At 40.2% G+C, this 15,988-nt stretch overlaps 1 protein-coding gene across 2 annotated transcripts in view; it reads left to right on the top strand.

Moving 5' to 3' along the window:
- tmem135 (transmembrane protein 135) overlaps positions 1 to 15,988 on the top strand; it is a 471,653-nt gene that overhangs the window by 430,027 nt on the left and 25,638 nt on the right. For both annotated transcript variants that reach the window (XM_041199702.1, XM_041199703.1), the window contains exons 9-11: positions 2,211 to 2,280; positions 8,850 to 9,017; positions 15,438 to 15,501. In XM_041199702.1, coding sequence (XP_041055636.1) covers positions 2,211 to 2,280; positions 8,850 to 9,017; positions 15,438 to 15,501 — 302 coding nt within the window. The remainder of the gene's footprint in view (positions 1 to 2,210; positions 2,281 to 8,849; positions 9,018 to 15,437; positions 15,502 to 15,988) is intronic.

The following is a 15,988-nucleotide window of genomic DNA, read 5'->3' on the forward strand; positions in this document are numbered from 1 at the left end:
TCATTGTTAACGCTGCCCATCCAACCTTAAAGTTGGCGGGCAGGCGAAAAGGCCAAGTGGCCTTTATGCTTTTTAGGAAACCTCACCCGTGAGCGGCTTGAGGCTTCCTAAAGCTTTTATGAATCAAATAAAAAAGTTTTGTGAAATAAAAAAATATGTCCCATCTCGACACAGTCACATGAGAGGGAACATGTTTAATAAATTTTCTTTTCTATTTATTTAATTATTTCAGTAGTGATTCAATCTCCCTGAGGCAGCTCCGTGCCCCAGGGAGGTTGAAGTGCTCTTTTTGCGCATCCGCAAAAGAGTGCTGGCGCCTACTCTCCCTCCTCTCCCCACCTGCACAGGTAGCACTGAGCACTATGGCTCCCGCCTTATGCTGGGTGGGCCTTAATTGGCCTGCCCATGTAGAATGGCGGCGCGGAGCCAATCGCGTGCGGCGGTTGGCTCCATGACCGCTCCCAGCGAGCCCGCCCGCCGACTGAAAAATTCAGGCTAATGTGTTTCATCAAAATGGGTGCGAATGGAAGCTTCAAAAGAAAAGTATAAACCTGAGAGTTAGTCACCTTACGTTGTTCTCTCAAATCTGCTAGCAGTCAGTTACATCACATCATCAGAAGGAGCCTGGAACAATTGGCACTTATTTTCTTGGTTTGACAATGTTAACCCAAAACTGTTGCAAATTACACATCCTCTGCTCACCCTATCGCCATCAAATTCTTGGATGTACTTTTGACACGTCCGGAATTTCTTGCTGGATTTCCAATCTCCTCCCTCTAAACACTCTAATTTGTCCATACATGACGCAACTTTCTAAAACACAGCCAGGTGTATCTTTGCTGACCTACACTGTCTCCTGTCCACCAATGAATTGATTTAAAATTTCATGTCTTCATCGTCAAATCCCTCCACAGCCTCTTCTCTACATCCTCCTTCCTATTGCTTACTCTTTGAGGCAGAATCTAAAGCCACCTTGGCCTTGTCCTCTGGGATTCCCGTCTACACCTCTCTACACAGCTGATTTTCCTTTGAGGTGCACAGTCTGGAGTGCTCCTGCCCAGTAATACCACTGAGAGATCAGGACCAATTTGAATCCTGGACTTAATTTGCATACAGCTGAAAAACTGGCAGCATCAGTGGAGAGAGAAACAGAGCTAACATTGCAAGATAGCTTGCATGTGGTACTTTCAATAAAAACCAAAGGAAAAGTGACATTTAACTAATTAGGCAGGCAAAAACATTCAAACAAGAAAACTAAACTATTCATGAGGGATACAAGTATGGGTGGTGCAAGGTAGATTCCTGGAATTGGTCTCCTACTGGAACGGATAGGGAAAATTCAGAGGAAGAGCCCTCGACAGGCATTCAGCACACATCTGGTCTCCTGGTCCCTAAAAAAAACTTTAGCTGCTTTTCTGGGTGGCATCCACTGGGGCAAGTTGCTTTGTTTTGAAAGGACAATTGGCATGACGAAAAATACGGATATGCATGTCACTGGTAAGCCTCATTATCTCAATGATGACTTACTATACAGTATAACTGTCTGTTTCTCATTTTTTCTATATTAGGAAAAGATGAACTGAGGTTAGGAATGGGAGTGCAACATACCAAAGGATACTTCCACTGAAACACATTATGTAAGCTGTTGATACAGCTGTGTGGAAACTGGCTTTGACAATGAGGCTGGAAACATGAAATAATCTCACATTGTGAAGCTTGAGATCTTTGCAGTTGACCTTTAAACGCAAAATCTGAGTGTGCTGCTTGTAACATGATGTATGGCTCAATATTTTACTTCCCTGATTTACTGCCTGCAAACCATTTAATTTATTACTCTTGTCAGTTGCAATTCAGCTGGTACAGTGCCGTTCATACATTTTGTTTTATGGGGTGCATTAAATTGTCATGTATTTAATAACCTACCATGTATAATGAGCACAATGGAAGTCTGATGTGGAGTGCAGAATATATATTGACCCTGCCATGGTATTTCATCAATTATCAAGACTGTGTCTAAAAACTATAGGATATTGTAGTGTAAATGATCTGCAATATGATACACATTGCTTATTTCACTCTCATTAACAGAAAAACCTTAAAACACTTCATTTATTATAATTGTCTGGATTTCTCTTAAAAGTAGTATTAATAAAAGAACATGTGCTGTAATTGAGGGGATTGGATGTTTCAAACTTGTTTCTTTTGTTCAGCTGCAAACATGGTCCAAGACACAGATGTTGTAAACATTATGAAGACAACTGCATCTCCTACTGCATTAAAGTGAGTACTTTTTTTAATAAAACCAGCAATGCCTCATTAGCATTAGTTACAAACCATGGTCATTTTGACATCAGCTACCAAGTTCATAACCTGGGTGGTTGTTTTAACTAAAAGATTGGTTATGTGGGTCTGAAATCAGAAATGCTGGAAAAGTAGTGATTTGGCGTGGAGTATAATATGTTTGAAATCCGGGTTCACGTCCAAGTTTTTGTTACGTGAGGTAAGTTATTTCAGTCCCTTAACTTTCTGTACAATGCTTCTGTTTATTGTAAAAGGATAATTGACTTTTTTCAGCAATATTAAAGAAAAGCAATTTTTAACTTCAACCCGTTCTCCATATTTTGTGGTACTTTTCAATCCTAACTTTAAACAAAATTAATGACATTGTCTTTTTCATATTTTAATTGTTAGGCATTAGCCTAATGATTAAGGAATGAAACTAGACAAACCACCCAGCATCGACCTAGGCACCGGAAACAGCAATGGCAATCTCAGCCCTGTCGACCCTGCAAAGTCCTCCTTACTAACATCTGGGGGCTAGTGCCAAAATTGGGAGAGCTGTCTCACAGAATAGTCAAGCCACAGCTTGACATAGTCATTCTCATGGAGTCATACCTTACAGATAATGTCCCAGACTCCACCATCACCGTACCTGGGTATATCCTGTCCCACCGGCAGGACAGACCCAGCAAAGGTGGCGGCACAGTGGTATACAGTCGGGAGGGAGTTGCCCTGGGAGTCCTCAACATCGACTCTGAACCCCATGAAGTCTCATGGCATCAGGTCAAACATGGGCAAGGAAACCTCCTGCTCATTACCACGTACTGCCCTCCCTCAGCTGATGAATCAGTGCTCCTCCATGTTCAACATCATTTGGAGGAAGAACTGAGGGTGGCATGGGTGCAGAATGTACTCTGGGTCGGGGACTTCAATGTCCATCACCATTATAGCTCGGTAACACCACTACTGACCAAACTGGCCAAGATCTAAATGACATCGCTGCTAGACTGGGTCAGTGGCAGATGGTGAGGGAACTAACAAGAGGGAAAAACATACTTACCCTCATCCTCACCAACCTTCCTGCTGCAGATGCATCTGTCCATGACAAAATCGGTAGGAGTGACCACTGCACATTGTGGAGACGTAGTCCCGCCTTCACATTGAGGATACCCTCCATTGTGTTGTGTGGCACTACCACTGTGCGAAATGGGACAGATTTCAAACAGATCTAGAAACTTAAGACTGGGCATCCGTGAAGCACTGTGGGCCATCAGCAGCAGCAAAATTGTACTCGAACACCATCTGTAACCTCATGGCCCGGCATATCCCCCACTCTACCATTACCATCAAGCCAGTGGATGAACCCTGGTTCAATGAAGAGAGCAGGAGAGCATACCAGGAGCAGCACTAGGCGCACCTAAAAATGAGGTGTCAACCTGGTGAAGCTGTGATACAGGACTACTTGCCAAACAGCATAAGCAGCAAGTGATAGACAGAGCTAAGCGATCCCACAACCAACGGATCAGATCTAAGCTCTGCAGTCCTGCCACATTAGGTCGTGAATGGTGGTGGACAATTAAACAATTCACTGGAGGAAGAGGGTCCACAAGTATCCCCATCCTCAATGATGAAGGAGCCCAGCACAGCAGTGCAAAAGATTAGGCTGAAGCATTTGCAACAATCTTCAGCCAGAAGTGCCAAGCGGATGATCCATCTCGACCTCCTCCGGAGGTCCCCAGCATCACAGATGCCAGTCTTCAGCCAATTCGATTCACTCCACGTTATATCAAGATACGGCTGAAGGCACTGGATACTGCAAAGGCTATGGGCCTTGACTATATTCTGGCAATAGTACTGAAGACTTGTGCTCCAGAACTTGCTGTGCCCCTAGCCATGCTGTTCCAGTACAGCTTCAACACTGGCATCTACCCGGCTATGTGGAAAATTGCCCAGGTATGTCCTGTGCACAAAAAGCAGGACAAATCCAACCTGGCCAATTACCGCTCCATCAGTCTACTGTCTATCATCAGTAAGGTAATGGAAGGGGTCATCAGCAGTGCTATCAAGCAGCACTTGCTTAGCATTACCCTACTCACTGATGCCAAGTTTGGATTCTGCCAGGGCCACTGAGCTCCTGATCTCATTGTAGCCTTGGTTCAAACATGGACATAAGAGCTGAACTCCAGAGGTGAGGTGAGAGTGACAAGAAGGCAGCATTTGACAGAATGTGGTATGAAGGAGCCCTAGCAAAACTGGAGGCAATGGGAATCAGGGGGAAAGCTCTCCACTGGTTGGAGTCATACCTAGCATAAAGGAAGATGGTTGTGGTTGTTGGAGGTCAGTCACCTCAGCTCCAGAACATCACTGCTCATGTTCCTCAGGGCAGTGGCCTAGGCCCAACTATCTTCAGCCACTTCATCAATGACCTTCCGGCCATCATAAGGTCAGAAGTGAGAATGTTCACTGATGATTGGTTCTGGGCATCGTGCATTTGCGACTCCTCAGATACTGAAGCAGTCCATGTCCAAATGCAGCAAGATCTGGACAATATCCATGCTTGGGCTGACAAGTGGCAAGTAACATTCGCGCCACACAAGTGTCAGGCAATGACCATCTCCAACAAGAGAGAATCCAACCATTGCCCCTTGATGTTCAGTGGCATTACCATTACTTAATCCCCCACTATCAATGTCCTGGGGGTTACCATTGACCAGAAACTAAACTGGACTAGTCATATAAATACTGTTGCTACAAGAGCAGGCCAGAGGCTAGGAATCAGGCGACGAGTAACTCACCTCCTGATTCCTCAAAGCCTGTCCACCATCTACAAGGCACAAGTCAGGAGTTGACGGAATACTACCCACTTTCCTGGATCAGTGCAGCTCCCACAACACTGAAGAAGCTAGACACCATCCAGGACAAAGCAGCCCGCTTCACTGGCACCACATCCACAAACATTCACTCCCTCCACCACTCATGCATAGTAGCAGCAGTTTTTACCATCTACAAGATGCACCACAGGAATTCACCTAGGCTCCTTAAAGAGCAGCTTCCAAGCCCACGACCACTACCACCTAGAAGGACAAGGACAGCAGATAGATGGGAACGCCACCACCTGGAAGTTCCCCTCCAAGTAACTCACCATCCTGATTTGGAAATTTATCGCCGTTCCTTCACTGTCGCTGGGTCAAAATCCTGGAACTCCTTTCCTAACAGCACTGTGGGTGTACCTATGCCACATGGACTGCAGCGGTTCAAGAAGGCAGCTAGGGATGGGCAATTAATGCTGGCCCAGCCAGCGAAGCCCACATCCCGTGAATGAATTTTTAAAAAAGCTTCTTTAAAACCATGTTCCGTTTTCACATGCAAAAGCAAAATATTGCGGAAGCTGGAAATACTCAACAGATTAGGCAGTAACTGTGGAGAGGAAAGAAAGAGTTAAGTTTTCAGATTGATGATCTTGCATTAGAATTCCAGATCATCTAACATTAGCACATTTTTTTAAACAATGACATCACATTAAAATTGCTTTAAAACAGTTAACCAGATCTTTCATCAACTTAATTGTTATCCTTGCCTCATCGAACAGCAGGTTCTCCTAACAATGAAATTTTTTTTTAATGTCACCTTTTTGAGTGGGGGCAAGAGATTGAAGATGTGAATCCTTATCTTTCAGTTATTTTCTTTCTTGCTGTCCTTCCTGTGGCTATTTTTCACCAAATCCAGTCAAGAGGGCAGGCCAGCAGTCCTGGCCAGTCCTGACCTAAGCTCTTTAAAATAAGATGTGTGCTGAATGACGATCGCTTGCATCCCTCGTGAATAGTTGTTAGTTTTCTTCTTTGAATGCTATTGCTTCCCTAATCAGTTGAATGTCACTTTTCCTTTATTTTTTTATTGCAAGTGTTTCTTTCTCCACAGATGCTGCCAAACTGCTGAGTATTTCCAGCATCTTCTCTTTTTATTATGTGAAGTATCTGTGCTGGTCCCTAGTAGAGTATTGCTTCAGGGCTGAAGCAGGAATTTAGAAAGCTCAAGATTGGGGCTGTGGAAACTATCAATACTGTGCACTGGATTTCAAAGTATTCACATATAGTGCCATCGGAGACCAACAGATAACTTCCTAATCACACATTACTACCTTTAAATTATGAAATAACCTTTTCGAAGGGAGAATTACATTAGAACAGCAGAATTTAGAAGAACAAAAAAAATTGCAGATGCTGGAAACCTGAAATGAAAAACAGAAAACGCTGGAAGAAGTCGGCAGTTCTGGCAGCATCTGTGGAGAGAGGAACGGTGGTAACGTTTCAGGTCAATGACCTTTCATCAGACTTCAGAAGGATCCTTGTATCCTCCACCAGTCCTAGGTGGAGCTTACCAAATAACCAAACTGATATTATTTCAAAGGGGCAGTTTGTTGGTCACACAGTAAGGGATATCCATGGAAATACTTTGTAGAGTGTTAAGATAAAGCATTACAAAATGCCAGATCATTAACTCTAGTCCTAAACTAGTGCAGGTATACCGAAGAGGAGAGGCTGAGCAACACATAAGAGCTTTTACATAGTTTACTGATCCGCTGTTTAAAGTGCTGATAGATGTTCTGCTGTCCAACAATACTGCTCACTGACATTTCAAACAGCCAAGCAGCCGTTTCTTAGTGATGCAGCTTTTGAGTTAATTGCTGCTTCACACAGCATCAGAGATCATTTGGTAGTCCACCCTAGTCAGTCATTATAACCAGATTAAAACCAAAAAATGCTGAAAATACACAGCACATCAGTCACCATCTGTTAAAGAAAAGACAGGTTGTGGCATTTTTTCTGTTTACAGTTTGTTAGAACAGCTATGTCCCCAAAATGTCATATCCTGTCTTTTTTTTTTAAAAGATTATGACTGACCTTCTGAGCATTTATTTTAAATTTCTAGCATTTACACTTTTTTTTAGTACAATTAGTTATGTAACCAAATTCATGGTAGAGAATTCCAATGCAGGATCTTATGGGGGTAGGGGAGTGTCGTGGTTCAGTTACCAGACCAAAAGGTCAAGTATGTTGGTGGTGGACTAGAGTCACATACAAACCAGCCCAGGAAGGTTTCCTTCCCTCAACAACCATTCATGAACTAGTTGAGTTTGTCACGATCTCTGGAAAGGCCAATAACTTAAAATGAGATGATTTCCCCAGTGATCTATGTAAAGAATCGTACAACAAGATTTCATGTTTAAGACTTTTACTGTAACAACTGAAATCAACATTAGCTAAACATTAATGGTAGGCAACTAATAACTAAACCACAGGAAAGATTTAACTTCTTAACACAACTGAAAACCACATGCCACGTTTATACATAATACTGGGTTCTCCATAGATATGTAATCATGAATTAAATTCCAAAGTTCCTCATGACTCTTAACAGAATCTCTCCTTCCTGTTCTGTTTCACCAAGGTGAATCTTCCACTATCCTTTTAAACAAAGTTCCTTCACTCAATCCTTTGAATATATTTGAATAGACTTCCTATTGTAAGGTTCCCTTTGGTGATTCCATGGTCTCTAACTCTTCACAATCCCTGTTTCCTGGACCATGAGTTCTGTCCTCACCAGCCCTCTACGTGGTGGTTACCCCAGAAGTAGCCCTTTTCTTCTACTTGGCATAGCAGTACCAGTTGTGGGTGTTTTTCCCCCAAAACAGTGGTCTGACTGACTGAGAGTCCATAAGGAACAAGACCTTCTCCTTTGTGTTCGGGTGTTAAAGCTCGCACCTGACTTTCAATAGGGTTTGAAATGAGACTCTTGTCTCCATGGGAACCAGATCACATGGGTCTGTCACCAGGCAGAGTTCGGTACAACTTCACGCCATCCCCCATTCCAGGGCATTCTGTTTTATCTTAATTGAAAGAAACAGTTTAAACATAACCGTCTTATAAACTCTATCGGTCATAACAGTTTTTATGTCAATCTGACTGCTTCATGATCACTCTTTACTCATTTTGTTTGCCAATTTTATTTTTTAAATATATTCAAATGTTCAAGCTACCATGATAGGTTTTGTACTCCTATTGTCTGGATCACGATCCAGTAAGGTAATCACGACACTATCATACTTGGATAATGGCGAAAGGTTTTTAAAAGTTCAAATAAGTCCATTAGCATTCTATTTGAATAAAAGCAAAAATACTGCAGATGCTGGAGATCTAAAATAAAAACAGAAGGTCTGGAAAAACTCAGCAGGTCTGGCAGCATCTGTGGAGAGAGAAACAGAGTTAACGTTTCGAGTCCAACATGACTCCTCTTCAGAACTGTAGCACTTTCCGTTTCTATATTAAATACAATTCCATTTGAGATTTTTTTTTAAAGAGTACATGTAAGGCTGCATTGGTTAAATAAATTATGACAACCTTAATCACAGCCTTTTGGTTGATTTATGAAGCATTCATTATTCACTTGGTGCTAACTTTCTACAATGTTCTATTTTACAATAGAAATTCAATCCAGAGATAAAGAAAATGTAATCAGTTGCCTTGCATGTCATGCTATTTCAAAATCTTTTAAAAATATCTCTTTTCCAGGGTTTTATACGGATGTTCAGTGTTGGTTACCTTATTCAGTGCTGCCTTCGTATTCCATCAGCACTTAGACACCTGTTTACAAAGCCATCACGACTGCTGTCTGCTTTGTACAATAAAGAAAACTTCCAACTTGGAGCTTTTCTAGGATCCTTTGTCAGTATTTACAAGGTAATAATAATATGCAAAGCCTGTATTACTGGTTTACTCCATTGTGAGACTGAAATTCTGGAAAACTGCAATTTGAACGACAGATTTAATAATTTATGAAACACTAATCAGACTGGCATTGGATTCAATAATGTGACAATAACTTAAACAAGGAAAAGAAAATGAATATATTCCATATTTCAGGAGAGCAGGTTTGGAAGGAATGATCAATTAGGAAAGTTTGGGAGTAGGTCAAAAACAGGAAAGATGTTTGACGATTCATTGAAGAATAGAAGACGATTGGTAAACATAAAACAAACGGGGGAGAAAAACAAAATTAGGAGATATGATTACTGTAGAAAAACCCTAACATGAAGAGAAATAGAGATTCCATTGAACCTGTTTGTTACACGAAATGTTCAGGAAGGTAAGACAGTACATTCAAGTTCATGAAGAACAAATAATGAATTTGTTATTTGAAAGTGGAAACAGTAATGTATTTTTGTACCAGAACCATATTAAAACACAGTAAGAAGCTTTGGGGAGCATGCATCATGCACTCACCAGATTTAAATGAGAAGTGATTGTGATGAATCTATCCTCCTTGGAACTAAGAATGTTATGAGGTTTTCAGAATGAGGAGCGGTTTTGGTAGAGAAAAATTATTCCCTCTGGCGAATGAACCAATAACTAAAGGTTATAGATTCAAAATCATCGGAAAAGGTCTAAAGGGGAGATGAGGGGAAATGTTTTCACTGAGAGATGTTGGGATCTGGAGCAAACTACCTGAAAATTTGGTGGAAACAGATTCCATAAATAATTTTAAAAGTGAGTTGAACAGATATTTGAGAATGGAGAACTTCCAGCGTTGCAAACGTAAAGCTGGGCATGGGGCGAAGCACGATTGTTCTTGCAAAGAGCTGGGAAAGACATGACAGGTTGAAATGGCTGCCTCCTGTGCTGTAAGGTTCTACTAGAGGGATTTGAAATACTCTGATGAATTGCTTTGAAGGAAAGAAAGCTGACTTTTAAGATGTTTTAAAATAATTTGAAAGATTTCCTAACGTGGTTCATTTACTGTTGCTAGAAGCGGCATACTTTCATACACAGGGACCTGTTCTCTGCAAATGAAAGGAATATCTTCGAGTCTTGCGGCTCTTTTGAAATACCTGGAAGCTTCGGAACCGATTGTTCCCCATTGCTTTCTCCATGTCAAAGCCTTAGCCATTGAGAACTTGCTAACCAGTCAGTACCCTTTTCTCCTGTAGTATAAATTGTTGTGATTGTTTGAAATTTGGCATTCTTGCATTTGTCCTGATGAGTACAAGATGAAATGTTCAGTAACATGCATCTCTTTTCAGTAAATTGAAGTCCTGTACTACCAAGTGATGGTTTTTATAGTCTTTTCCTATTCACCCTGTTTTCTCTGGTTGCTAAGGGTCAAATGGATCTTTCATTTAAAATTGTCAAAAAAGAGTGAGGAGAGGTTAGGAGAATTTTTTCTTTGCAGTGTTGTTATGGTATGAAATGGTTTGAAACATGGAATAATTGGAATAAAGACCATTGCATCTTTTGAGAGAAAAATAAATAAATACTTAAATAGCGTGGGATGCAGGATTATGGGAAATAAGCAGAACTTTCCGATTAGTTTGGTATTTCTCTGTGGAAGAGTTAGCATAGACATGATAGATTGAATGACCCCCCTGTGTGTAACCTCAGTTGTTTCAATGGTTCTGCGGCTTGACTAAGATTGGGAGCGGAGTAGCGTGAGGGTCAAACCTGCATCCTCACTTCCTACAAGACTAATTATTTGTGCTACAATGTTCAGTACAACCAGACCATTCCTCCCAAATCCAACTAAACCTTTCAATTTGTGATATTAGCATAAGTTTTCTCATTACTACCATTTATATTAATATATTTTTAAAAATGTCTGTGTTTCATGACAACTTTTGCATTATAAATTCCTATCTCCACATTTATAATGCAAGCTGTAGGTTAATTTGTCATGTTGCAGTTTTACTCTTTCTCATCATTAGAGGCATTGTTGTATGGCTATTTGAGGTGGGAGGGGTCTATAATTACAGAATGACATATTTATATAATCAGTTTCCATGACAAATATGGAGATACAAATTTATAATGAAAATACATTAAACTAGGGACAGAATATAAGACTTTAAAATGAGGACTGAATTGCATCAGCATTCCCGGCCCTCCAACTCTACTTCATCTGAAAACTATATTGATCTTGACACCCAATGTGTAACACTATTGGTGATCAATTAATTATGGAATTAAAATTGCAAGATAGACAGCATTTTTGGCAAAAATATTCTGTTGATTTGATCACATGTGATAAGATTATATAAAATGTATTCAAGGTATAGCATAAACAGAAAATGCATATTGTGGTAAAATGTAGGAAGCAGTTGCCATAATCAGCAAAAAGTCCTATTTTCACGATAATTCACCATGTTTCAGATTTGGGTAGCTTAAGATATTATGAAATATTATTTTACACCACAAGAAATGTCATTCACCATTTCAAAAACATACAGAATCAGACCTAGATCTATTGTAAAATGACGTTTTAAATGTAGCAGTGACTGTCAAATGTGTGATCGCATTTAATCAGTCACTATAGTTTTACTAGGATTTGTTGTGTTTGATGTTTTCAGGTTAACCTACTGTATGTTTGTCACAGTTTAAACTTCGAGCTTCAGTGAATAACTGACACACGTTCGTTACTAAAAAGGCATTGAATCTGCTGCATGTCATCTGTTTATATCTAGTGGCGATTACATTGAATTTGTGAACATGGCAAAGCAACTTAACAAATCAGTTTGAAGAATCATTACTGAGCCATGTAGAATTTGAACTAGAAAATGCCAATTAGGATATTTAATTCATTGTCAAATTATGTTGTGGAAGTGAAATAAGGAGGGAAAGAAAGATGGGATTAAGAGTAAGAGACAGTAAGTAAAAAGAAAAATTTACTTAAATTTTATTTTTTAAAATCTCTAACAATAATTAAAATCAGAAGGAATAAGAATCCACATTTGTAAAAGTAAATTTTCCAGTGCCAGAGTGGGTCTTTAGCAGTAATTAAGAGTCGTCATGCTGTTAGAAATTTACTTGCATTGGAATAAATAAGCCCGAACATTTTCTAGCGAGTTTAGTGCGTACATATCAAGAGCATGCAGCAAATCCACGTAGTTCAGTGCCAACTCTCTAGTAGTAGTTTGGTTGGTAAGAATTGAATTTGTAGCAGAAACCAAATTTTAAAAACTTCACCGTATGTTCTCTTTCTGTCTTGGAAGTTTCATATTCAAACTTGATTTTTGGTCAGTTTCCAAGTGTTGTAATACCTTGGTTCCCCAATGTTTATGTTATACAGTGTTGGAACAAGAGAGACTGAGCAAAAGTAAGAGATGTTAGAATAAGTAACCAAAAACTATGCCAGAGAGGTAGGCTTTAAGGAGCATCGTTAAAGTGCACATAGAGGCTTAGGAAGGTAATTCTTGAGCTTGGGGGCTAGACAGCTGAAGGCATGGCTGTCAGTGTTAGGACAAGGGAAAAAAGCAAAATACTGCAGATGCTGGAAATCTAGAACAAAAACAAAAATACCTGGAAAAATTCAGCAGGTCTGACAGCATCTGCGGAGAGGGATACAGTTGACATTTCGAGTCCATATGACCCTTCATCAGAACTAAAAAATATAGAAATGAGATGAAATATAAGCTGGTGTCCCACTGCCATCTATTAGCTTATATTTCATCTCGGTTTCTATATTTTTTAGTTCTGATGAAGGGTCATACAAACTCGAAACGTCAACTGTATCCCTCTCCGCAGATGTTATCAGACCTGTTGAGTTTTTCCAGGTATTTTTGTTTCTGTGTTAAGACAAAGGAAGTTGGCGATGCACAAAATGCCAGAACTGGAGGAATGCAGAGTTCTCAGATGACTGCTGTGTTGGAGAGGTTACAGAGATTAGGAGATGCAAGGCCATTGGAGAGATTTCAACACAAGAACGAGAATTTTAAACTCGAGTTGCTGATGAACTTGGAATCAATGTAGATTATTGAGCACAGGGGTTTTGAGGGAATAGCAATTTCTGCAAGTTAGAATATGAGTAGCAGAGTGGGATGACGTCGGGTGGAACTCCTGACGTTACCCCGCGCCTTTTCAATTTTCAGATCGGCGGGGGCGCAGCCGAACCAGCTGTGCGCCTGCTGACCTGTCAACGGCCAATTGAGGCCATTTAAAAACTAATTGAAGTTCTTAAAGGACCTGCCCTTCCAACCTTAAGCTTTGTGGGCAGGCCGGGAGCCCTGGCGGGCTTCAGAAAAAGAATTAAACCTCATCCACAGGTGGGATGAGGTTTCATGTTGTTTTAAAAAATGTAATAAAGTTTAATTAAAAGTGATGGACATGTCCAAACTCATGTGATAGTGTCACATGAGGGGACATGTCAGGGAATTTTTATTTTTCTATGTTTCACATTTTTGAATTTGGCACCGATCTCCCTGAGGTAACACTTAGCCTCAGGGAAATGAGTGCGCTCTTTTGCGTGAAAGAGTGCATTCTCGGCTTAGGGAATCCACCCCCACCCCTGCCCTGCACAGGGAGCGCATAGCACTTCCTGGCAGATGTCATGCTGGGTGGGCCTTAATTGACCTGCCCAAGTGAAATGGCGGCACTCCCCCCCACAGCCCCCCCCCCCCCCCCCCCCCCCCCCCCCCCGATCAGGGGTGCCGATCAGAGGTGCGCCCACTCCTGAACATCCCCCTCCCGACAGGGGGAAAATTCTTTCCAAGGAAAATAAATGAAAAAAATTATAATTGACTGACTATTAACATGGAAAAGAAAAAAATTAATATGTATTGAAATCCATACATTATGGACCATATTTTGCTGTACAAATAATGGTGAGGTTAACACTGCTTATCATTATTAAAGTGTATATTGGACAATGACTGTGGAAGTCAAGAAGTTACTGTCTGGGTTGCCTTGCTCCACCAAAAGTGGACTTGGCATTGAACTATGTGGATTTGCTGCATGCTCTTGATATGTATGCACTAAACTCACCAGAAAATGTTAGAGCTTATTTATTCCAGTGCAGGTAAATTTCTAACAGCGTGATGAATCTTAATTACTGCCATAGATCCTCTCTGGCACTGGAAACTTCACTTTTACAAGTGTGCATTCTTATTCCTTCAGATTTTAATTATTATTAGAAATTTAAGAAAAATAAAATTTAAATAAAACTTCTCTTTTTACTTATAGGCTCCTTTACCTTTTACTTTTAATCCCATCTTTCTTTCCCTCCTTATTTCACTTCAACGACATAATTTGACACTGAATTGAATATTCCAATTGGCACTTTCTAGTTCAAATTCTGCACAGCTCAGTAATGATTCTTCAATCTGATTTGTTAAGTTGCCTGCCATGTTCGCACAGGTGCCAGATCCTCTATTGAAGACACTAATCTAAAATGGCTTTTTAATCACACCACATTCCAGTGCAAAACCCCATAGGAAGTTTGTGAAAAGTTGTAAGTATAACGAAAGGCTAGTGCTGTTCATCTACTGCTGAGAGCAAACTTCTGCCCATTAACATGGCTCAAGTGGAATACATCAAAGTTGTGAATAGTGAGGGTAATAGGGCATCTGGGACCTTAGTGAATGAGGAGATCAATGGTGTATCTCCTTAACTATTGAGATTGTATGATTGAGAAATGGACAGAGGGAGGCATATGAACTAGAATGGGTAAATTGCAGTCAAATCAGTTACAGAAAGTGGAAGATAAGAGGGAAAGCTAAATTTGATTTAAGAGATAAAAAATAGAAAAGGAAATATACGTTTTTTTAAAATTTGTCCTTTTTAAAATTCTCCAAAGGTGTTGATGCCTAGTCATTAACAATGGTCACATTGTTGGAATGAGATACCACAGTTTAAACTGTTCACTTTCTATGCCAAAGGAATTGATGGGCAGCCATTAACAATTATCACATTGTTAAAAAGGTGCTTACAGTATTATTTATTAGATTTTCTCTGGCAAGTTTAATGGGCAATTAATGTGCAAAAAAGAGAAGCTAAGGGCAAGCAAATGGCATAGCGGCTAAATCGCCTGAAGATTCGCAACTCGATATCTTTCTCAATTCCTGAACTCCCTGGCCAATTTGCACATAAATAACAGCATATTTTGTTCACACGGTGATTTTTTTTCAGCAATTTCCAACCAGTTTCAGAACTTTGTTCAATTTTTATCCATCTGAAACATTACTTACTGACTTTCTTTATGTTAGCAAGGTGTTTGGTAGTTCTTTGCTTTCCAGAGTCTGAGAGAAGGCATTTACCAAAGAAATAGTTCTGACAGCAATTTGCTGTATCACAGGCAGAAGCCATTTGATCCTGGTATTTTTATTTCATGTCAAGGGTACAAGTTGCTTCCTCCGATGGGTGAGAAATTTGGACGATGAACTTCATGCACTGATTGCTGGTGAGAGTAATAATATTTTTTCAGTTCTTTCTCTCCTTAACAAAGGCTTTCTGCACATGGCTACAAGAGTCAGGCTTATAATATAATGCAGATTGAAAGGAGGGATAGCAAACAGAAGTCCAAAAAATGCTTTTTAACATCTTATAATATCCTAATTCTTACACATGGCACTTATACTCTCACAATTTGAGTGTGACAATGCCATGTGCTCTGCAATTGTTCTAACTATACTTTGAGACAAATCTTGAACACTATATGTATTTGACAGTGGAAGAACAAATAAAACTGATGCCCTGGCTAATCCCTAGTGCATGCGATCTCAGATGGAAACTGCACGTGATATCATTTTCACACCCAGCTTGACAAATATTGTGTCTTCCAAGGTGGCTTTCAGTGTGAAAGTGTATATTTTGCAGTCCAAATATTTTTATAAGGTTACAGTATTTATAGAGCTGTATACAGTGCAACCCAAGATGTTAAGAGGAGC

Source organism: Carcharodon carcharias, chromosome 11 (assembly GCF_017639515.1).
Source record: "Carcharodon carcharias isolate sCarCar2 chromosome 11, sCarCar2.pri, whole genome shotgun sequence".
NCBI classification, from domain to species: domain Eukaryota; kingdom Metazoa; phylum Chordata; class Chondrichthyes; order Lamniformes; family Lamnidae; genus Carcharodon; species Carcharodon carcharias.